This window comes from Phyllostomus discolor, chromosome 13, assembly GCF_004126475.2.
Source record: "Phyllostomus discolor isolate MPI-MPIP mPhyDis1 chromosome 13, mPhyDis1.pri.v3, whole genome shotgun sequence".
Lineage (NCBI taxonomy): Eukaryota > Metazoa > Chordata > Mammalia > Chiroptera > Phyllostomidae > Phyllostomus > Phyllostomus discolor.
In genome coordinates this window covers 34,990,382-35,013,580 of record NC_040915.2, presented here as the reverse complement: position 1 = coordinate 35,013,580, position 23,199 = coordinate 34,990,382, and the positions used below count along the sequence as shown (strand labels likewise).

The window sequence follows — 23,199 nt, the reverse complement described above, 5'->3', positions numbered from 1 at the left end:
CCTGTGAAGGTGTTTAGTTCATTTGCATGACTGTCGCGGTTTAGTGACGCCAAAACTGGGAGACTGCTGCTTCTCTGTATTCCCGCCTAACTCTGCAAAGACACGTTTACCATTGGCTGAATTCTTGTCATGCTGCAGCCTTATGGGAAGTAGAACCTATCTTGTTCCTTCTTGGAACTACCATAAAAGGTTCAATGAGACAAAGGAAAGGCTTTGCTTTCTGCCTGCTGTAGACATTATTCACATTCAATAATCACGTCATATTGAGCTGGGCTCTCCCCTTCCTCGTGGCAGGCACACTGTATTATTTTCCTTCCTAGAAAATATAGCTTTTCTGCACCGATTGTCCTTCACCGAGGCATTTGCCACCTGTCTTCCCATCTGGTTTTACATTTTAAAAAACATCTGGAGAGCTGTGAAAAAATAACAGATCTTGAGTCCGTAGGTCCGGGGTGAGACTCTGGGATCTGTCTGTAAAGCTTCCTCGGGGAATCTTACGCTCAGCCAGGCTTGGCAACCACTGTTTCAAAGCATGCATGTCAGAAGTGCTCCAGGCCACCCCCAAGTCCAACGAGTTGCCAGGAGGACTCACAGGACTCAGCATGTACAGGTGACTGCTGACAACGATGTATTCCAGCCAAGGATACGAAGTGTAATCAGTAAAGGGGAAGGGCACGTGGAGCTGAGTCTAGAGGAAACCAGGCGCAAGCTTCGAGAGTCTTCTCCTCACATGGTCTCCGGGATGCGCTTAATGCCCCCGACACAGAATTATGACAACTTGGGTGGGAAGTTATCCATCAGTAAGTTCACCAGAGGCTCGGTTTCTGAGATTTTTTTCTCTCTTTTTAAAGATTTTATTTATTTATTTTTAGAGAGGGAAGGGAGAGAGAGAGAGAGAGAGAGAGAGGGAGAGAGGGAGAGGGAGAGAGAGAAAGAGAAACATCAATGTGCAGTTGCTGGGAGTCATGGCCTGCAACCCAGGCATGTGCCATGACTGGGAATCAAACCTGCAACACTTTGGTTCACAGCCCGCGCTCAATCCACTGAGCCACACCAGCCAGGACAGTTACTGAGATTTTTTTTTATCAGGGCTGGTCTTATAGGCACCTTCTGCTTAGCGTGAACCAGAATTTCAGACTTTCCGGAGGGAGACAGATGTTCAGCATAAGTCACATGGTTTGTGCAAACAGTTTAGCCACCATGAGTCACTCTTATCAAGTAGGGGATAATGGGACTTCCCCCCAAATCCAGATTCTCGAATGCCACCTAAGCCATCTTGCCAACAGAAGGACAGCAGTCTCAGGGTTGCTGTTTTCCCACACAGCGCATTAACCGAGTTTCTGTGCTGGTTGTATCTCCAGATGAAAATGGAGATTCAGGTGGTAGACTCTGAAATCCTATTCCTCGAGGATTTTAATGAAATTCAAACCTTCACTTAAATAGGAAGCAGTCCCTGAATGCGGGGTGTGGACCACCTGACCTTCCAAGACCATTAAGGTCGTGGCTGCAGTCAGGGCTTGGAGAAGCGGAGGTAACTGGCCCCTAGATGCAGAAGTCCCCAGGGATCACAGAGACATTGGGTCCACACGCAGCTGCTAACTCACCTTGTATGCTCTGCTCCCCTTTTCAGTGTCCCAGGTGGGGCTGTTTCCTCTCTCACTTCTAGAAAGGCACCGTTGTAAGTCATGAGGTGGGACGATCAAAGCCTACTTCACGTCCCAGTCACCGAGCGCTGCGAGTCACGTGACTTCCCTTCATATGCCCCCAAAAGAAAGCATAGTTTTGGAACTCCACCTTGTAGACCCCCATGAATATCCTTAGCCATACGTTTTTCTGTCAGCGCTACCTGGTAGGACACTTTGCTTTGCTGCAGCCCGAGGAGCCTCCCTGCACCCGCGGCCTCCCGGGATCGCCTGGCCGAGTAGAGCCGTCCGCTTGCTCTCAGGTGCGTGGATGGCAAGGTCAGCGGGGAGAGGCGATTCGGTATGCTCACGGGAAATTTCCAGATGGAGACTAGAGGTGTATCTCAGCATTTCATTGTCCCACTGCACTTCATTACTCAGCTTGCACACTTTCTTCCTTCTAAAAATGACACTTTCTCTAAGTTCACTTGTCTGTTTACTTTTATTCAGCTTGCTTATTCGAGGGCACGGAAGAACAGCGTGTTCCTTGTACAAAACCCTGCTTGAACCCTGGCAGTCATTGTACTTTAGCCTTGCTTATCAAGAGGTTAGTCTTCATTTTTTTTTTTTACCCTGTAAGTAACTGTTACTGTAACTTTTGAATCAAGTGAGTCCTGGGCCGATCTGGGTAGGGTATGTGGGAAGATACAGAAGATATTAGGAGTTTTTACCAAGAACTCCGATGTTGTAGCCCGCTTCAAGTTCGGAATGATACAACATCCAAGAATTCCTCCCACCCAAAGTGTATCCTCAAACTATACAAATCTCATTTGACAAAAACAAAAGAGAATTTCAAAGCGATAAAGAAGGCTTGGAAGGGAGTCTGCGGCCCTTTGGAGAGTTGGGCCTTTCAGTGGCGCCAGGCCCGCTGCCTCACTGCAGGGCAAGTGTCGCGGGGCAGGGAGGTGAGAAGGACATTGACCGTCTGTGTGACCAGCGGGTACCTTCCTTGGCAGGAAAACCTAGGGGTGTACGTGTGTGTGTGCGTGTGTGTGTGTGTACTGTCTGAGGCAGGGGGACGTGAGGATGGAATGGTGTGGGCCTACTAAGTGTGTTCTACAACGTGTACCTTTTCCAAACAGGCTGCTACAACACCCACCCTACAGACGACCGCTAGGTTTGGTGGGTAGCGAATGTGGTACATTTATTCCACAGTCTCACATACTTAGTGTTCTTCATGTAATGCTTATACGGGGTTTCGGGAAAGATACACCCTTTCAAACCTTTTTGAAAAGATCACAAATACAGTTGAACCGTACAACTACCTTCCACCTGTATTAGCAAGCCCATTCCTATTAGAAACCTTTTGTTAAAAGCTCAGGTGATCAAACCCACAGAAACTGAATCGTGAGAAGTATCACAACGGAAAAAAGAGTGAGAGTCCGCGGTACAGGGGATTGTGGAAGAAAGACGGTCTGCTGAAGCCGTGGGTTCCTTCTGAAGGGAAGGGTAAGGGCATGCGTTTATTCAAAAAGGAAGCTAAAGAATGAAAGGTGGCAAGATTCTTCCACATGGCGGAGACTGAACCAGAAGCTCTATCACAGAACACTCACAAATGGCCACTCAGGATGCTGCTGGCTGAACGTGGCCAAGGGGCAAGGAAGAGGTGTGGACATGTTCTTGCAATTTTAGGGTGAGAGGGGCTGGTCTGCCTGCAGCCTGAACATAGGTTCTGTAACAAGTCCCCTTGTCACGCAGAAAGTTCAGACACAGGGCCAAGCTACTCAGAGCAACTCAGCTACAGGGATCGGGGCCTTGGGCATAGCCAAGCTTGCTGGTGCTGCACCGCATGCTTCCGGGAAATGCGGGTCACTGGCTAATAAGCATCACTCCTGGTCATCAGAGCGTGGGGACCAAAGCTCTTCTCGGAGGGATGCGGGGGGTCTGCGGCTAGGAAAGAGGAGCAGAGAGAAACGGACTCAACTCGGCCAGTCTTCCCGGCAACAGTCCGCACTAAGACTCCTAGAACTAAGCTGAAAAATACAACAGCTTCCATCTCCATCCCTGATGTGGGGAAGGGGCTTTAGCGATGCTGAGGGTTGGTGTCGGATGCTAGTAAAGGGATAAGACATGTCAAATGGGGAATGAAGCCCCAGAGCCCTTCCAGTTTGGGGGAACCATTCTGTATCTTAGAAACAAGGGGTTTACGTGTGAGAGTATTGACCCCCGAAACTTTTCATCAATTACACTGGACTTTTCAATGGTAAGACTTATTGGAATTTGGGGCCAATTCTGGTGTGGTATTAAATACTGTATTAAAAACCCCTCTTGGTATTGAGTTAATACAGTGACCTCTGGTCCATTGACTTAGGGCCACATTTCATTTTAATCAAAAACAAAAACTGGAAAATGTTGCTCCCTAAATAGGACCAATGTGTTTTATAAGCACTGCAGAGATTTAATAAATAGCGTGTACGATTAGTTCAGAAGCAACCCTTGTCCCTTGAGGGTTACTCAATGCCTGTAATGGCCTCCTTCTCAGTTTTTTTTTAAATGAGGTAATAAACACAGCCCAGGGAGTCACCAAGCAGTCGGCCAGCCCTGGGTAGGTCTGTAAGCTTGGGCTCCATGGGCATGGATTTTGTAAAGATAAAAAAAATGGATTGATGTTTCTATCCCAAGACTTTGTAATGCTAGGGCCTCTACAAGCTTAAATAATGGTTGCGGGGGATGGGGGTCCATTCTTTGAGAAGAAATGCTCAGTTGTTGCTTTTGTTACTTATAAGATCATTGGGTTGGGGCACACCTTCAGCCTGAATACCATTCCCATCATTATCTTGTCCTGTTGAAGTCCTGTGGCATGCAAATTATTCAACGTACTCTTAAAAATACATGTAGTATGCCCAGTAAAATACATTGGCTAGCATAAAAATCAGAGGAAATAATAGCTTGGAATATCGATCAACATTACTGGGGTTTTGAATGGTGAAATAATCAACGATCCTTCCCATCTTATCTCGGAAGACCAGCTTGAACTTGTCGCTGGTTTTCATAGTCAGGTTGCTGTAGTCGACGTCCCCAGAAATCTCAACGGTGGCGAAGCTGATCTTCCGTTTGAAGCTGGAGATGGAGCTGTTGATGATGTTAGTGATGTTGACTTCCTCCACTTCCTTCCGCATCTCCTGGGTCACAGACAATGCAGTTAGCTGAAAGGCTTGACTCGGCAAAATAAATAAGTGGGTATTTATGAACTTGGAGGCCTAATTATTGCATAATCAGGTTTGCTAGAGAGTGGCACTGAGCACGTCAGAAACTGGCTGGTTAGCCAGACTCGGCAGTCCCGTTGTCCTGCTTGGGGGCACTGACCCCCGGTCCTCGGCTTGTACAGCGGGGAAGAATAGCAGCATCGCCCACTCCAGCTCTGCAGAGCTATCTGCTAAATGCTGCATCCACGTGCTTAGTAGATAACGGCCATCAGTATTATTCTGAGAGCTGAGCCTCATTTCCAGAAAAACACATGAATCCAGAAATTTGCCCCAATGTGATTTTTTCCATACATTTTCCAGTAAACCACGATTTGTATAATTTAAGAAAACAACGGTGCAGCAAAAGCATTAAAGCGTAAATATATATTAATCTGAAATTTGTAAGCAGCTGATCACATTTGGTTTAATGTTGGGGTTTTTGTGGATGCTTGTTGTCGTAGTTGTGACTTTGTGTTGCATACGGATAACACAGTTATTTTATGCTGGAAAATTAAACGTATCACTGTCTCACAGGATTTGGTGAAAAGGACAGTCTTTTTCAAGGGGTGTCCTGATTTCCAGAAGCTGCTGCCTGAACCAGGATGGGGATTGCTGGAGCAAAGGGAATCCCTGGGGGGGGCGGGACCAGGTCCTGGTGACCTCTGCTGACCAGCACAGGGCCCCGCACTCTTACCCTGTCTTTGGCTGCCATCTGCTGTAAGGAGCTGTAGTGAGCGACCGCGTACTCCAGCAGGGCCCCGAACACGAAGCTGAAGCAGATGCCCAGGTACACGTCTATGGCCTTGATGAAGCAGTTGGTGTTGGGAAGAGAAGTGCGGGACCCGATCATCAGCGTGGTCATGGACAACACGGTGGTCACTCCTGGGAAAACACAGGGCCGTGTCCCCACGTCAGGGACCAGTGAACCCTCCACCGTTGGCCGGCAGACTTGGGGCTTGGCAAGGTGGGGGACAGGACTCAGGAATGGAACTTAGCTCATTCTGAAAAATCTGTGCCCGTCTGGAGCAGGGGTGATTGGTCCATTTTATACTGATATGAGTGATAGGTTTCCTAAATGTTTCACCTCCTGTCTTCTCATGGAAGGGGGTGTTCAGGATGCAAAATAACTGACGACAGACCATCTAATCTCAATATTCCCTTCTCTGTCACCGTAAAATGTCAGTTTAAAAACGCACTACTGCTAGAGCAGTCTCTGCACCTTTTCCTTTCTCTCTGTGAAAGAATCTCTCGGGGAACCAACTGCTGGCACTGCCCTGTGAATATTAATGAGAACACTGGGAGACGAACAGGAGGCAGGGGGAGGACCCAATACCCAAGCTCTCAGAAATCTTGGGCTGGAGCCGCTCACCAATGCAGGTTCTGGCCGGAACGGAATCGAGGGAGATCCAAAACGAAACCCAGGACAGCACCACCAGGAAAGTGGAAGGGACGTAGGTTTCCAAAATGAAATATAGGACGTTCCTCCGAAGCTCGAACTGCAAGACCAACCGCGTGTAATTTCCTGAGAGGGCAGAGGAGAGGCAGGAAATCACGCGGGCTCCCACGGCAGAGCGGTTTTTCCCCGTGGGGTGTTTCATTCAGCTGCGTGTGTTCACGTTAAGCTGTTTGTTATCCACCAACACTGAGCTAATGGCAAGCGGACATTGTAGTTTTTACATAAGGAAATGCTGGTGTGTGGAGTGGGGTTTATGAGGGTGCTGATGACCCCCACCCATGACCCTCTCCCCGTGCCTTCCTCTGTCATGCTACACCTGCTGCATCGTAACCGCTGGTGCCCTTGTCCTCTCCCTCACCAGACGCTGAGCCCCTCGGGAGCCACATCGGTATGGGTTGCGGAGCAGGTGAAAGTGCCAGGCCCAACCCCTACCACCCCACCACCCTGCAGAGGGGCCCCTGGGCCCCGAAGGGAGACGTCCGTGGGGACGAAATGCTATCTCTGGGGCCCAGCTGTTTTGCGCTCGTCCAGTCTGTCCCGCCAGGTACCTGTCTCCTGCTGCGTCCGGGTGACCGAGGTGAAATAGCGCTGCACGGTGTACTGAGCCAGCCGCAGGTTCTCCAGCCCGCGCACGGAGTCGTTCCCGCGCCCCCAGCTGAACTCCACGTCGCTGCCGTCGTAGCCCCCTGGTGGGTGAAACAGAGCCCCGGTCAGCCAGCGTGAGAAGGGGGCGGGAGGAGCGGGCCTGGGCGATGACGCTACACTGCACAGGCAGCAGGGGTGCCATCTTGCTGGCGCTAAGTCCAGGGCTGATTCCGTGGAAACCTTGGCATGATCTCTCACGTGCCCCTGCAGCACCTGCTCAGAATGAGATGGCCTGTGGGGGGGGGGGGGTGCGTGCCTTCCATGGAGAAGCGGTTCAGTGCAAAGTGCATGCACCTGGTAGGTGGTGAGCCTCCAGAAGGGGCGCCTCTCACTGGTTAAATATTTATTGGACACACATACGCAAACACACACAATCTGTGCCCCCAGGACAGTCTGACGTCTCCGGCAGTGTTCCCAGGGGCTTCACAATCGGTCCGTTCCCATTTCCATGTGGGTGGAAGAGACGAAACCCCAAAAAACCCTGCAGCCAGCCACTTTGTGGATGTCTGTGAGCACAGACATTTGATAAACCTCAAAGCAGTTTAACCAGCGGAGTTGGTAAACAGTAGTGAGAGCTGCCTTTTAGTAAACATGTGTGTTAAGACCTTTACACACGTGTTCTCTGATGTTCTCACACACCTGCAAGGTAGACATTCCTATTTTTCTTCATGTCCTTACAATGAATTTTTTTTAGAATTTTTCGATTACAGTTGACATTCAGTGCTATGAGTTTCAGGGGTACAGCAGAGTGGCTGGATATTTACATAACTTACGAAGCGATCCCCCCAGTAAGTCTAGTGCTTGCTTGCTTGGCACTGCACGTGGTTACTACGTCATTGATTAGATTTCCTGTGCCGGCCTTTTCCATGTTCTGCAATTGGGATGGATTATAGTTGATATATATATGTGTATATATGTATATGTAATTTGATCCAGCATTTACTCCTAAGCATCTGCCCAAGAGAAATCAAATCACGTCCAGCCAAAGATCTGCACACAAATGCCCACAGCGGCACCACCCATCGGAGCTAAAAGGTGGGGACAAGCCAGGGGCTTCGTGCTGCTTGTATCTTTCTGTGGCACCACGGGGAATCGAGTAGTGAAAAGGAGCGGAGCGCTGATACAGGTGCCGACATGTGTGGACCTCGGAAGCATTATGCTAAGCGAAAGGAGCCAGATGCAAAGGCCACATATTGTATTTTTCCTATTTATATGTCATGTCTCCAAAAAGGCAAATTCACAGAGACAGAAAGTCAACTGGCGGTCACCTGGGAGCTGGTGGTGGCAGTGGGAGTGACCGGAAATGGGCGCAGGGGGTCTCTACGGGCGACAGAAACCTTCTCACGATAAAATGTGGCCATGGTCGCACATTTTGGCCAACTCACCAAATACCTTGGAACTGTACTCTTAACACGGGTGAATCTCTGGTGTGTAAATATACCCCAAGGACACTGTGGAAAAAGTATTCTTTGAGTCAGATACTACTATTTTTCCCACTTTACTCCTGAGGAAACTGGGGTACAGAGAGGTCAGCTCTCCCCGCCTGGGGTCACACAGCCAGCGACGGGGAAAGCCCCGGGATTCCGGTACCTGGGGTCTGAAACATGGAACCATACTGCCTGTGCTTGCCCAGCCTCCGGGGCGCGGGACGCCAGGGCCAGAACTAGCATTCTGTGGAGTCTTAGCTGTGCTCTCCGCTGTCTAGAAGCAACGACCTCTCATCCCAGGGCAGGGAAGCAGCCACGAGCTCTGAGGGAGTCTCCAGGTAAAAGCTCTCTGTGGGCTTCCCTTAGAAGCACCCCCAAACTTCCTGCAGGTAGCTGCCCAAATAGTCCTAGGAGCCCAAAGCAATAACAGAAATATATATATCTAAAAAAGTGAGGCACCCCAGCCCCTCCTTGGACAGCGTGCTTTGTGGGATGGTATCCATTCTTTTCTAGGGATGGTGTTCAGGACGAAACCCTTGGAGAGGTTTCTGTACCCAAATAACTGCTCATAAACATGCAGCGAGAGCATCCTCAGCTCGCCAGGGATGGTCTTCGTGCAGACAGAGTGCCGGAGTTTCCAGGAGAATCTCACTCCTGGGATTCGGGGTAAGAACAGCCGTGTGGGCAGGGCAATTACTTCTGCCGTGTGGGGCCGGCAATGAGTTCTCGTCTCGATAACCTCCAGCTTTATTCTGCCCCCAAACAGCTGTATTGCTTCCAGAAGGTTATGCACGCATTTAATCAATAAGGTAATTAATCTGCCTGTCTGAGTCTTTAATTAAATGCCTGCCTCTGAAAAATGACCGTTGCCTTGGAACGGTGGTGTTCGCACACGTCGGCCACTTGTGGGCTCGAGTGCCCACTGGTCCCCAGCACCTGGCCGGAGCTTGTCTTCCTTGCACAGGCCACGCCTCAATTCCCTAGTGACTCCTGTCTGCGGCTCTGTCTTCCCGGGACACCCGCCACAGGTACCACGTTCCCGAGTTTGGCGGGCATTTCCCAGTAGTTTGCTAGGGAAGGATGGCGATTGCTCAGCCACGCTGCTTGACACACATCAGCAGGCGGTGGGGGGGGTGGGGTGGTGAACACTCGTCCTCACCCTGAGCAGCTCCCCAGACTCCAGTTTAGAGACCTGTGTGCCGGCAGGACTGTGCTAAGCTTTATTACATCATGCCATTACTTTTAGAAGTTGAGAGCAGCCGTGTGATGCATGTCCAGGGCCACCTTGTATGTTTGCCGCTTCTAATCTCTGCTGTGTCCTTCCTGCTACATCCACGCCTTAGCGGATTTTGGGTCCTAGTCCCAGTGACCCCCATTTCCCTGGCTGGCTTGTCCCCCCTTTGGTGGAAATATTCTATGACAATGCACAATGGCCTTGCCCCAAAAGATGTAATTTTGGAAGTTTTGTCTTTGAGCGTCTCCCTGAGTCTCTCTGGCTGTGCGGTCAGAGGGGCCGAATCGGATGTAATCAATGCCAAGGAAAGGAAGGCCACCATGTGCCGCGCACTCTTTATGGATCCTCGGGTCTAAGTCACTCGGGACGATCAGCTCAGGGGCCCGCGGGGCGGGTACTCACAGCTTTCCAGCTGCAGCTGGCACGTCTGGGTGTCCATGGGGTATTTAGACAGGTCCATGTTACACGCGACGGTTGTCGTGATCCTGCGAAAGGGAGAATGGGTTCAGAAGGGTTACGAAGATGCTATAGAAGGTGCGCATGCCCCTTCAAGGGCCACTCCAAGGGGACTTTCACCTTGAGTCCTGCGGTGAGTGTGTGATTTGGAACCTGCATTCGAAGCGTGCCTGAGGTTTTCTGTGCTAAGCAGCACCTGTGCCCCCTGATTAAATCCGGGGTCCAGGGTGGAGGGAGCTGGCACGCTGGCAGTTCAGAGGCAAGCTTCCAGCAGCATCGCAGAATAGAACCACTCACCGGCTTGTCTGAGATGCTTCTGCATCCAGTTATTACATTTCGTCCTCACGGCAAACCGTGAGAAGCCAGAACGGAGATCACTGTCGCCACCCTCACCACAGACAGCAGACGTGGGGGCTGCCGCCTTAGGCTCGCCCGGCTCTCGGTGGCGGAGCTGGGGCTGGAGCCTGGGTAGGGGACTGAACAGTCCCCCAGGTCTCTGCCCTCTGGGGGGTCAGCGGGCAGAGGAAGTAGAGGGCATTGGAGGGCACCAGGCACTGTGGCTCTGAGGGACCAATACCCAGAGATGTTCAATTAAGCATCAGCTAAGCCCTCACAGTGGGGATTTCAATGGGCAGACCTTGACCTTCCCACTTCTTCAGGGTCACACACTTTTGCGAAGCACGTTTATTTATGAAGCAGTGTGCTGGGCACTCGGGAAAGTGGAAATGATGATGGCATGGTGCCCGCTTCCTCAAGGGAGAGGGAGAATAACAACAGGCTGACCACAAGCCAGTCCCCAGGCTCACTGCTTTGTGCACTTCATCTCTGAGTTTCTCTAACGGCTCCATGAGGTTGGGCCTCTTACTATTCTCCTGCTGCTGCTGAGGAAACCGAGGCTCCAAGAGTCAAGTAACTTGCCTTAAGGTTGCAGGAAATGGGCCCAGCAGGGACTTGCCCCCAAATCTGGCTGACTCTAGAGCCAGGCTATCAACCACCACCCGTTTTTGTAAGCCTCGTACGTGGCAGATGTGTTACGTGCTGAGACACGGACAGGCGTGCGCACACACCCGCACGTGCACATGCATCTATGGGAACACGGGGAAGGGGGGCATTAGTGTGGACTGGAGCTGGGGTCGAGGGAGAGGTCTCATTAGGTCTCCTGGAAAGAGGAGTCGGGGTTTTGGCTGAGCTTTTGCAAAATTCAGTGCTGCCGAGGGGGATCAGACGACTAATCCAGGAATTCACTTCCTGGTTAGCTCGGTCTTTCTTTGACAGCTTCAGCCTCTTATTGGGGATTAAAGATTAGCCCCGAGAGTGCCTGGTTCCTGGCCCTCTCCCCAGGCTTCTGGGAGTGTTCGGTTTGCACAGGCAGGGATGAGCACCACCCCCACCCCACCCCCACCGCTCCCCCTGTGGGTCACCTCTTGCGTGGCACTACCGAGCACCTTAGCTGCTCTTGTCCACTTGAGCCTTGATGCACGACTGGTTGGGAGGACCGTCTGGCCCCAGGGATTTGGGGAAGGAGCAAAGGGAAGCCCATGGCTGCAGGCAGCAGAGGCCTTGGGGCCCTGAACTTTGCACAAAAGCAGCTGGGGCAAGTAGAGGTGCATTCTGGGGCTACCCCAGCCCCACGAGCCCCAGGAAAGGTAAGGTCCTGGTATGGGCGTCTCCGCTGGCTCCTACTGTTCCCCACCTTCTTCCCTTGCTGACCCCTTCTTGCTCTTTAGACGTCAGTGCAGAGTCCTGTGAAGACATCCTCTCATGTCACCCCAAACCCGTCACCTACACCCCAGCTCAGGGCCCCGCACCCTGACTTCCTGTGCTTGTGTGTCTGAGTCAGGACAATGTCCTCCTCCCTCCGTGTCCTCCGTGGCCAGCACGGGGCCTGGCACAGAGCAGTCGCGCTGCAGATGTTGTCGAGCCAGACTGAACGGAGGGTGGGCCCTGCTGGCACAGGGGCCAGGATGGGAGAAAGCAGGGGCGTGAGCAGGGGGACCTCGGCGTGGCTGCTGCAGGGCTCGTGAGAACGACTCAGGATGAATCTCTGCCCCTTCGTCCACCCATCTGGCCCCCCAGCCGGAGTCGCAGGAGCCCGCTCACCTGAGCGCGTACAGGACTGTGCCGTTGGAGAAGAGGCGGATGAGCCTGTTTCCCACAGTGACCTCGTGGAGGAAGGACGTCTTGGACTCCACGATGTACGTGTCCGGCACCCAGAGGAACTCCACCAGGCGCGCGTCCAGCGTGACGCTCGTGTTGCCTTCGAACACCAGCCGCGGGTCCGTCCAGCGCTGTCTGAGGTATATGGTGGCCGTGTAGTCCTGATGGGGCAGCCGGGGATAGAGACAGGTGAGGAGAGAGAGATTCCGAAATCAGAGGGGTCGAGTCTCACGTCCCTCCCCACCTCCACCAAGGTCAAGTATGCAGGTCTACTGCAGTCGGCACCGGTGAGCACAGTTTGTCTTGGGGGCATGGCCTGGAGCCGTAGGTGAACAAAGCACCTTATTTATTCTCGATAATAACTCCCACTGGCAAAGGGGAAGCCATGGGCGCACGCTCAGGGCCTTAACTTACTTGCCCGGGATCACAAAGGCCCCAGCCAATTGTCGGAGGTTTTTGTGAGTGAAGCACGGCGTAGGGGGTCTTGGGTGCAGCCTGAATGCACAGTGGGGCCCCTTGGCAAACCGCCACCGTCGGGGTCACCTTGCCTATAACGTGTTCTCTTAAGGGATGGGCTGGGCGGAAGCGGTTACGTGACTGTTGGTTTTCGCCAGCTGGTCCCCGGCTCTGGGAGGAGCCGTGTGCTAGTCCGGCTTCCTCATGGCGTGCTCATTCTTTTCCTCGATTTTTAACCCTCGCTAAATGTCCCCACTTCACTCCCTCATTGTGTCCCCTCCCAGCCTTCAAATCCATTTTCTTCCTGATACTCCTCAGATCTATTCTATAAGCATCTTCCAGGGTCTTGAGTTTGGGGCTAGGTCCCCACTACCTTCTGCCATTCCAAGGGCAGGAGGGCCGTCAGCCTGTTCTATGTCCCTCCATGTATCCCCTTAAACACGAGGAGAGGGGCCCGTCAGGCGGCAGGTGCCGGGGCCGCACTCACCATGTTACTCTCCGAAATGCTGGAAATGCTCGCAACGTCCAGCGTCAGGGCTATCTGGACCGGCTCTCCTGCGATGGAAGGGAAACCAGGGAGACTGACATAGAAGCATTAACGAGGTTTCCTAATGGCTCATGAGCATTTAAAAAAACACACAAAAAATTGCAGAAGTAATACTTGCCTGATGGAAAATTGTCAACGCTCTAGAAGTATCTAAAGTACAATTTTGTCCTGGCTGGCGTAGCTCAGTGGATTGAGCACGGGCTGGGAACCAAAGTGTCGCAGGTTCGATTCCCAGCCAGGGCACATGCCTGGGTTGCAGGCCATGACCCCCAGCAACCGCACATGGATGTTTCTCTCTCTCTCTCTCTCTTTCTCCCTCCCTTCCCTCTCTAAAAATGGATGAATAAAATCTTAAAAAAAAAAATAAAGTACAATTTTAATCTCTACCCTCCTCCTCTCAGGAGGAACCATCGTGGGGACTGGGCCTCGTTTTTGTATGAAAAAAGGGCACAACTAGACAGTTAGCTTAGTGAGAGACCACGCTACACTCAGGCGCGCGTGTTTTAAAGGGTGTGATGGTGTTTCCCCACTTCATACTTGGAGGACTTCTCCTATGGGGTTTGTCAGGGACTCATTATTTGGAAATGTAATTGAGATTTGGGAATTTGGGCATGGGTGTCGTGTCCCCCTCAGCTGAGTAAATTTACCACAAGGTGGCATTCCAGACGGCTCACGGCTGAGCTCTCGCTCGCCTGTGACCTCTCTCCCTCTTCCTTTTCCCTTCAGGAGCCCTGAACTATTCAGAACCCCAGAGCCCCCTCCACTCGGGCTGCCGTATAGCGGTTGGGCCTCAACCCTGGAGTTTCGGCCGATAGGCCCCCTCCTGGGAGGGCCGGGCCCGGCTCTGGAGACGCAGGCCTCAGGGCCACCGTTCCTGGAAGCCAGGTGGACCAGCCCAGTGAAGTTTCCCCGGGCTGGAATGTGGACGGGTGGCCCAGGAGTCAGAAGAGTGTGACTCTGGTCTCCGCTGGGTGACCCGGGGAAAGTTACCGAGCCTGTGAGAACGGCACTTTTCTCACCTGGGAGTAGGGGAAAGGCCAGGGACACCCTGGGTCACGGGAGAGGGTTCGGTGAGACACAGTGGTGACGGCTCCTTGGCAAGGAGGGGGCCGGAGGGACTATGCATCCAGAGCCTGCCCAGCTGGGCACGGCGTCCGTCACGTAACAACAGGCGCTCGGTAAATAGCATTTCTCTTCCTGCCCCACCCCCTTCCGTAATCCTAGCTAATTCTGGAAGGGGAACAAGTTCACAACCAGGTTAGTAGATGCGGTAGCATTCACTTGCAATAAATAACAGGGTGCCTCGGGGGACCGTGGTGACACATTCACCAGGAACAGGAGAGGCAGGATTCCAAGGCAGCTTAAAAAGTATCCAATCAGTGAGAATCATACAAAGCGGCCTGATTATTCACTGAAGGATTCCCAAGCCATAGAAAACAGGTGGGAATCTGGAAATGGAATTTCAGAACCAATGCCATGGAAAAATTATGGCGTTAGTGCTTGGTGTTAATCCTTGGTAGAAAAAGGGAGGTCTTTGGGGACAGACCCGGGGCGGTGCCAGCTGAGTGCCATGCATTGAGGGGCTGTCTACCCTCAGGGCAGCGTGGGGCAGCACCAAGAAGAGAAGGTTGGAGTCCGAGTGTTTGGATCCCATGCCAGCCACTTCATAGCTGTGTGCCCTTGAGCAGAGTGCTGACCCTCTCTGTGCTACAGCTTCTCACCTGTAAAACAGGGCTCCTAGTGCCTACCAGGAAGGAAGGGGCCAGGAAGTACACACTATTTTAAGTGCCTGGAACCCAGGGGGCCGTGGGTCAGTGTGAGCTGCCTTCCCCGAGGCACGTGGAGAGCAAAAAAAAAAACAACTCCGCCCACACTGCGTTTTTGTTCAGTTTGTTTCTACGTGGTCTCGTCCAGGCCCGGCCTCAGCTGGTAGTTTCAAGGGCCAGAGCTTCCTCTTTCCTCCCCTTGACTTACAGAAGCACGCTGCGCCACCAGAGGGCAGCTTCCTCCTAGGAAAGAGGTCAGAGCTGGTTCTGGACAGTGTTCACGAGAGCAACAACCCCTCCCCGGGCCCCGCGGCAGCCCTGTGAGTAGAGGCTCCTTTAGGAGTCAAAGGGCCAAAAGGCACCAAAAAGGGGGCTGGGGGCTTGTGCTTTTGGACCAAGGACCCCTTGCCCCATTTTCACCCTGGGGGGATTGGGCCTCATGTCCTCTTATGTCCACTCTAGGTTCAGAATAAGCCCCTTATCCAAGAACCCTGCATTTTGCTGACCATTGAGCAGGCAGTAAGAGGGACCATGTTCCATCCCAGCCTAACTGGGTTTTGGGAGGCAGAGACACTGATGGGGGGACCACCCAGGGTGTGCAGACTCACACTCACCTGTTGTTAGTGTCCGGCTGCGCCTGGGAAACCAGGGGAGGTTGAAGCATCGCCCCCCGCAAGGTCCCTTAACGTAAGGACCTCGAATCCTGACGGTGTGGCCGTGAACAATGCGCTTCAGCCCTCTTACTGATGGAGACATGATTGGCCCAGGGCCCCAGCTGCTGTGCTCTGAAATCGCAGCCACATTTGTGACTAACTAAGTGTGGCCGGGGCCGAGGCAGGCCTGTCCTGGGAGGCCCAGGCGCGGGAGACTCCTCTGATGGGAACTTCGGCTCACAGACTCCCAAGGAACCTCTCTGGGCACACTGGGAGCCCCACTGCTAAGACACCCCCACCCGACCTTCCTCCCACCCCCACCCCGGGGTTAGCCCTGCAGGACAGTCTGACAGCTCGCCGGGTCCCCCCTTTTCCCACCCCATATTCCTTCATCGGCATCGCCCAAACGAGGGTCTTGTACAGGTGGTCCTCTCAGTCTGCTTCTCAGGGGACCTGGACTAACCCCCCATCCTAGGCCTGACCAGGGGGTTTGAGCACCTGCCGGGAGGAGCAGGAAGGGGCGGGGGTTGGAACAGACTGCGCCCTGACGACAGGGCAGGGACCACGCTTCATGTGGATAGGCCTCACTGCATTCTGTCCTCCCTGTGAGGGGGGGGGCAGGGGCAGGGGCCATGTCCCCATGTTCCAGAAAGGGAAACTGAGGCTCAGGAAGCTAAGGTGTTTGCCAGGCAGGAGAGCCAGGGGCCAAACCCAGCTCTGATCAAGTCCAAGGCTCTTTCCACTGCTTCCTGCTCCGTGTGATGGGGTATTAGAGGCCACCTCGGTTTAATCTCGCAGTTTATAAGTGGGGCCTGAGCCCTGCGTGGAGGTGTGTGGTTGGCCTCACGCCCTCCCTTCTGGCCTCATTCTTTCAACAAATATCAGTAACTTCCTATGTGTCAAGCACGGCGCCGCTGCTGGCGTGAGTGAGGTAGATAAAGCAAGACTCCCCCGGGGGCTGCCTGCAGCCTAGAGCCGAGACAGACATCAAACCGGCGACCGAGACAACTCCACCGGGAGACAGCCAGGACTGGGAGGCCTGTTCAACATGGAGTGTGAAGAAAGGGCAGGGGCCTGGAGGAATCTGGGGCGGCTTCTCGGAGGAGGAAGCCTTTGCTCTGAGACCTGGAAGGAAATGGGCATTTCACCAGGGAGTCAAGTTGGAAGAAGCCTTTCTTGGCAGATACGTGACCTCAGCGAAAGCCATGGAGGCCAGGGAGGTCAAGGAGGTCAGGAGGCACGCAGGGCACGCTTGTGCAGAGGGCACGGGGATGGACTACAACTGGCAGGCAGACAGACAGACAGACAGACAGAGGGTGGGCTGGGAAGGGCCTGGCAGGCCATGCGAAGAGCTCAGGGCTCTACACCGATGATGCTGGGACACCAGCAGGTGTTCCCAGCAAGCAAAGGACCCAGCGGGTGATCCAGGTGGCAGAGTGGAGGTTAGCCCTGGGGGAAGGGGGAAGAGGCTGAAGGCAGGAAGACCAGGCGGCACAGGCCTGGGGAGAGGGGAGCGGGTGCGTCCTGTGAATAATGGCGCTGGAACTGGGGGCAGAAGGAAGGCGGCGTGTGAGGTTTCTGGGCGGCTCTGGGAAACCTCGGTGGAGAGGGGTCTCTCTTTATCCTGCAGGCAGGGGGACACGGTGCCTTCTCCAGGGTGGGGTGAGCTGCCCTTGGCGGCTGCGCTCATCCGTCACTGCCAGTCCTTAACAGGCGGCAGGTCGGGAGGTGGGGCCAGCTAACCCTCCCAAAGCCCTCCTCTGCTCCCGCCCTGTGAATGGATGTCCTGGACATAAAACAAACAAAAAAAAAGAGGACCTACCACCAAAGTTGGGCCTGAGAAATTTGTTGTAGCCCACAGTGAGGTTTTCAAACCCAGGCAGGGAGAGCTTGTCACTTCTGCTGACCTCCACGTTGAACCGACTCCCCCGGGCGCACAGCCTGGAAAGGAAGGCAGCTGGCACCACGTGCTTGTTTATGTGTGCATCGCACGTGCGCACAAACACGGGCTTTGCCCGCCTGAGTGTGGCCGTGCCCACAGGCCAGCGGTGACCTGCCCAAGGAGAGACATCTCTCCTTTTCAGCCACTAGATGGACAGGTCCCCATCCCACTCCATTTTATCACCCACTTGCTGCATTGTGATAATCTGGGGACCCTCCGAGCATCTTCCCCCAGATCAGAAGGGGTTTGTCCATTCACGGCCATTCTGGCAGCGTGAGTTCCCGAGACAGTCAACGGCAGGGCAGAACGCTGCCTGTCCTGGTGCGTCGGAAGGTAGCGGTGGGAGCACACTCGGGGAGCAGGGGGGCTGCCACCTCTCCCAGCACCCTCGTGTGCGCAGACACACAGCAGGTCAGACCAAGGCCACTGTGGGGAAGCGAGGCTCACCTTCCAGCGAAGAGACTCAGACACATGAAGGTCAAGTGGAGACTGTGTCTCATGGTGAGGAGCCGCTTGTGCAGAGGCGCCGGAGAGGAGTCGCCTGGGGAAACAGGTGGGCAGGCGGGAGGCGGGCGGCCCGAGAGGCTCACCTCCTCTCGGCCATGAACTGTCGCTGGCAGCATTTGCTCACTGTGGGTGGGGAGCAGCCTCTTTCTATGTGTCTCAGTTATGGCGCCTGCTTCCCGCGTGCCTTCCCAGAGTGACTTCATTTTTAAAGGATCCTTTCAGAGAGGATCACGTTTTAAATCCAACCCAGATGAAGGCTGGAGGGTGGCTCACCAGCACCAGAGTGGACCCATCCTGTCCTTAGCCCCAAGAGCCACCTTACTCTGCCCTTGTCCTGGCTTTGCCAGGAAGGACACCCCAAACTATACACTAACCCCCATTGTGCCAGGCGGTCTGGACCCAAACTCCCAGTATCTGCCTGTATCGCCACAAGGAAGCAGAGGCTCATGGGAGGGTCACTGTGCTGGTGAATGTCAGAGGAAACTTTGGATCCAGGCTGGCTGCCTCCTTTGTGGTCCAAGGCCATGGCTGCTTTCCCACCTCCCGGGCCTGCCCCTGGGAGGCTGTGAAGCTGTTCGGCTGGTGCGGCGAGCACTGAGCACCGTGTATGGCCAGCACCGTCAGGGTAGGCGTTGTCTCGCCGGCTGTGGGACCTGCTGTCAGGTGTCCCTCTGAGAGAGCAGCAGGCAGCCTGTGACGAGTCACGGCCATGCTGGTGACAGCAGACTGGGGGTAGTTAGGCGGAGCTCGGGCCCGTTCCCAGGCAGGCCACCCCTCCTCCGTGGTTACCTCCGTGAACCAGGCCACTTTCTAGAATCTAGCCATTCTGGGGTGCTGGATGTGATCCAGCCATTCATTAATTAATATTACTTTACTTAAAAAAAAACCACACATGGTCACTGAAGAAATAAAAACCATATAGAAAGCAAAAACCAAGTGTAAAGTTAAGAGTGTAGGTCTCCAGCCCTGGCTGATGTAGCTCAGTGGATTGAGTGCTGGCCTGTGAACCAAAGGGTCGCTGGTTTGATTCCCAGTCAAGGCACATGCCTGGGTTGCAGGCCGGGTGCCCAGTTGGGGGCATGTGAGAGGCAACTGATCAATGTATCTCCCACACATCGATGTCTCTCTCCCTCTTTTTCTCTTTCCCTTCCCCCAATCTCCTTAAGAAATAAATAGCATCTGAAAAAAGAAGAGTAAGTAGATTTAACAAGTGAGAGTGAGGAAGCTTGGCTTCTGGGAGGCTCCGTCCTGCTGTGAACCTAAAACTTCTGTAGAAATTTAAGTCCATTGAAAAAATGGGAGTCCTTCCCTGACTACTTCTGTCCAGTCTCATGCCCCTGAGAGATAACCGCTGTTAACAGCTGTTTATCCGTGTACACACCTGTATATTTGTACACACACACATCTTTACGGAAGGAAAAATTAAAAAGTAAAAGTGGGGTGGTAGCGTGCATTTGTGCTATTTACTTTTTGGCTTAACGGGAACAGTAAACATTTGAAAAAATACTTGAATGCAGGCTTGCACTTGGGAGTGTTACCACCATTCTCTTCCCTCTCCAAGGAAAAGGCTGAGGCTTGGAGAGGATACACAGGGCCCCAGGGTGGCAAAGGAGGCAAGGGGCGGAGCTGAGCCCCCTGCGAGCTGACCCCCACACTTTTCACCAGGGCACCAGGCCGCGTGCTGTCCCCAGCGCCAGCGACACAGTCCCACGTCGGTTCCTATAGGCCCGGCTGTCTTTGTCGCGCTGCAAGGCATTTCCTACAATCAGCGCGCCCGCGCCTACGCGGCGCCCGTCCTCTGTACGAAAACCGAGTTGTGTTCGAAGGTCTTACTCCGCTAACTCCGCACTCCGCCACGCTTCTCCGCCCCAGCCCTTCTCGCCCATGGGACGTACCAGCGACAGGCAAAACGCTATCAGTCCGCCAATGACCATATGCCAACCTTCTCCCTTTAGTCCACGTCCCCGATCCCCGTCTCTCCCCCCACATCCCAGCATCGAGTGCACGAGGGTCTGTGGAGTGACGCCCACGCCCTCCCCCACCCGCTTGCCCCAAAGCCTCAGCCAGCTGCTCCTCTGAAGGAGGCGTCACCGGAGCAGAGCTCTGGGCTCAGACGCACCCCAGTCGTTTAACCTCTCAGCACCCTGGTTTTCCCACCTGACACATGGGGCGAGAAAGTGCTCAGGGCACTCTGGTTCTCATTCTCCTCTCCCTTTTGTGTCTTCCACGGGGACTTCAGCAATCCCCCTGTGACTCCGAGGACCCAAAGCGCAGCTCCCTCCAGGACACCCGCAGGTTGCCACCCAGGGGCTGAGCTGACTGGAGGGTCGCTCTGCGGTCACTCAGTTTGGCACCCCCTCAGAAAGGACGGGGTCGGAGTGTCACCTTGGTGGCCGATGGCACCTTCCTCTGGACTGGCTCTCGAAGCACAGGTAGTTAGTTCCCACAGGGGTGGGTTTGCACGCCCGTTCCCAGAATCCCCAGCACCCAGACCCTGTGACCGCCCCCCCCAGCTGCTTTCTCCGCAGACCCCGCTCCCCCGCCCTCAGCCGCCGCAGCGGAGAGGGAGCCGTTGCTGGGAAGCGAGAGTGAAGCCCGGACCGGGGTGAGAAGGGCAGAGGCGTTCCGGCCGCAGGTCCTCCTCAGGAAAATCACAGAAGGCTAAGTCGTGTGGTGGGTGCCCTGGTCCACAGAGCAGAGGGGGACCCCTGTGGCCCCCGTGTCCGACAGGGGGAGCTTGGATCTAGGCTCGGCCACTTGCTCTCACATTGCATGGCTTCTCCCTGGGGTGTAGTTCCCTCCACTGTGCATGGGACAGCCCTCGGCAGTTCTTCAGACAAAGGCGAGCCCTGAGACTAAGGGGGTGCTCGGCACATTCCAGGCCCTGTCCCCTCCCCTCTGCCCCAGCAGGGCTGTGGTCTCTGGGTCTCTCTCCCTCTCCTCCCTCCAAGCAGCAGGGGGCCCAGCAGTTCCCTTACCAATCAGCTGCCAAAGCTGCGTTAGGGCAGGGCCTTCAGGCTGTCAGGCTGAGCTCTCGGGCAGGGCACGGTCTTCTGGGTCCCCGAGATGCTCCCCATCCTCCGCCCTCGCTTCTCGGACGCCAGCACACAGCCGCTCTGCTCTCCGGTGGAGTGGCCCTCTCCCTGGGAAACCCTGAGCTGCAGGGCCAGTTAGGCAGACGGGTGGGCGGGGCCTCCTGGAGCCCCTCCCCTGGGTGGAGCTCTGAGCCCATCCCGGGAGCCTGTGGGACTGGCCCAGCTCCTGGTGCGACTGCTGGCTGCCAGGGGTTTGGACTCTGAGTTGTGTCTCAGCTGTGTTCCCAGACCACAGAAAGACTCTCGAGATCCAAGACCCGTGAAAGTCCAGTAAAGTGCACGTCCCACCCACCCTGCCTGGAAGAGTCCTTGGGGTGGGCTGAACGTGGAGGACACCGCTCTATACTGATATAATTAATCCTGGAAGGGGCGTTCGTAGTATATGACCTTGGGCAAGCCAGTTCAAAGTTCTAGTCCCCAGCTTGCCATCTATAAGTAGAGCTTCACCATTTCTAACATTCTAATTCCTGGTCATGTTCGTTACAAGAGCATTTTGGGGATCAACAGAAAGCCCAGTCTACGCAAAAAGAGACCCGTAGATGCCGGGCACACGCACTTTCCAGGCTGGGAAGTTTCAAAGGGAACCAGGGGCCAAGGGAATGGAGGGGGGAGGCTGAGCAGCCAGGCCAGCATGAGGTGGGAGAGACACTGGGAGAGATTTGGCTACATTTCCAGGTCTCTCCTCCTTCCCCACCCTGCCCTCCCACAGAGGAGTCTTCAATCCCCCCAAGAGTCACTCTAGGAGCTCCTGCTCCCCACGGCCAGCCCAACCTCCTAACAGACCTGCTTGCACGGTGCTCGCCCAGCCCTCGGCCTCCTGTCACCACAGGCAGTGGCCCGAAAAGTGCTCCTGGCTCCAGCCCCATGGGAAGGCACGGGAATGACCCGGCGGCTTGGCTTTGCACCTGCCAGAGCTGGGGGCTGGCAGGGGTAGGGGGAGGCCAGTGGAGGGGCCTGGGAGCTGAGGCAGTGGTGAGATGCCCCCACTCTCCTGACATCGCAGTTCCTGCCCAGACCCCCACCCGCAATCAGTCTTAGAGGGGGAAAGTGGAAAGACCAGACGGGAGAGAAGTGGAGGGAGAGAAGTGGAGGGACAGAGTGTCGCTGCAGAAAGTGAAAGGCGGAGGGAGGGTGGCGGAGGGGCCGGGCAGGTGCACAGCACCCCAGAGACGCCTTGGGCTCTGTGCTTGTTTCTTTAGTGTGTCCCTGGAGCCAGGCCAGCCTCGTGAACATTTCCATCTGGTTTTGGGGGGTAGGTTCTGAAGAGAAAGCTCTCCGATTTCTCCCGAAGGGCCTCACCTTCACCTGGGCACCTGGAAGGTGGTGGACAACAGGACGGGTGGAGGAGCGGGCTTCAGGCTTTCAGTGAATGGGAAGTGGTTAGGGGATTTTCTCAGGATTTCCGAGAAGTCGTCACATAAAACAAAGGCCCAAAAGAAATGATACACTGCAGAGCTGGGAGGCAGGAGCGTGTGGGGGGTTCCCTCTGGCTCAGGAACACGGAACCTTAGATGAAAGGCCACAGGCTGTCCGGCGGGATGGCCCTGGCAAGTTTGCTTAACTTCTCGGGACCACGGTTTCCTGGTCTGACAGGCGTGGCGAGGGTTTCTCACGGAGTTTAGTGACAGAATTCAGGAACGACAGGTGTGGCTAGCTCTTCTGGAAACTCCCGTATCACTCCGCCCGGCACATTGCGGATGCTCCATCAATGGTTCTTTTTATCCTGATGTCGTTAGTATTTTCTCATGTTTGTACTAATCCCATCCAACCCTCCCATCTATCATTAAGCTCTTACACTTATCATCCCTAGCTCGTACCATTAATCAATGAATCAATCATTCTATCTACCAAGCATGCTCCGTCTGCATTTGACCCTCCCAATCAGATCGCCCGGTGTTTTCATCGCACGGCTGTGCATCGATTCCGTGCAGGCATTCGGTACATGTATTAATAGATTGATTATGCCTGGGGCCCGGGCAGGCCAGACTCAA

The 23,199-nt window shown here is 54.4% G+C and overlaps 1 protein-coding gene across 1 annotated transcript; it reads right to left on the bottom strand.

Annotated features, from left to right (window-relative positions):
* Window positions 1–2,110: 2,110 nt before the first annotated feature.
* LOC114509860 (gamma-aminobutyric acid type A receptor subunit pi) lies at window positions 2,111–21,263 on the bottom strand. The gene is made up of 10 exons (XM_028528417.2): window positions 21,092–21,263; window positions 18,054–18,147; window positions 17,487–17,605; window positions 13,186–13,253; window positions 12,186–12,403; window positions 10,032–10,114; window positions 6,872–7,009; window positions 6,237–6,389; window positions 5,562–5,749; window positions 2,111–4,804 (listed from the first exon to the last, which is right to left on the bottom strand). Exons 2-10 carry the CDS (start codon window positions 18,104–18,106, stop codon window positions 4,505–4,507), a joined length of 1,320 nt encoding a protein of 439 aa, XP_028384218.1. The 5' UTR covers window positions 18,107–18,147; window positions 21,092–21,263; the 3' UTR covers window positions 2,111–4,504.
* Between the last annotated feature and the right edge of the window lie 1,936 nt (window positions 21,264–23,199).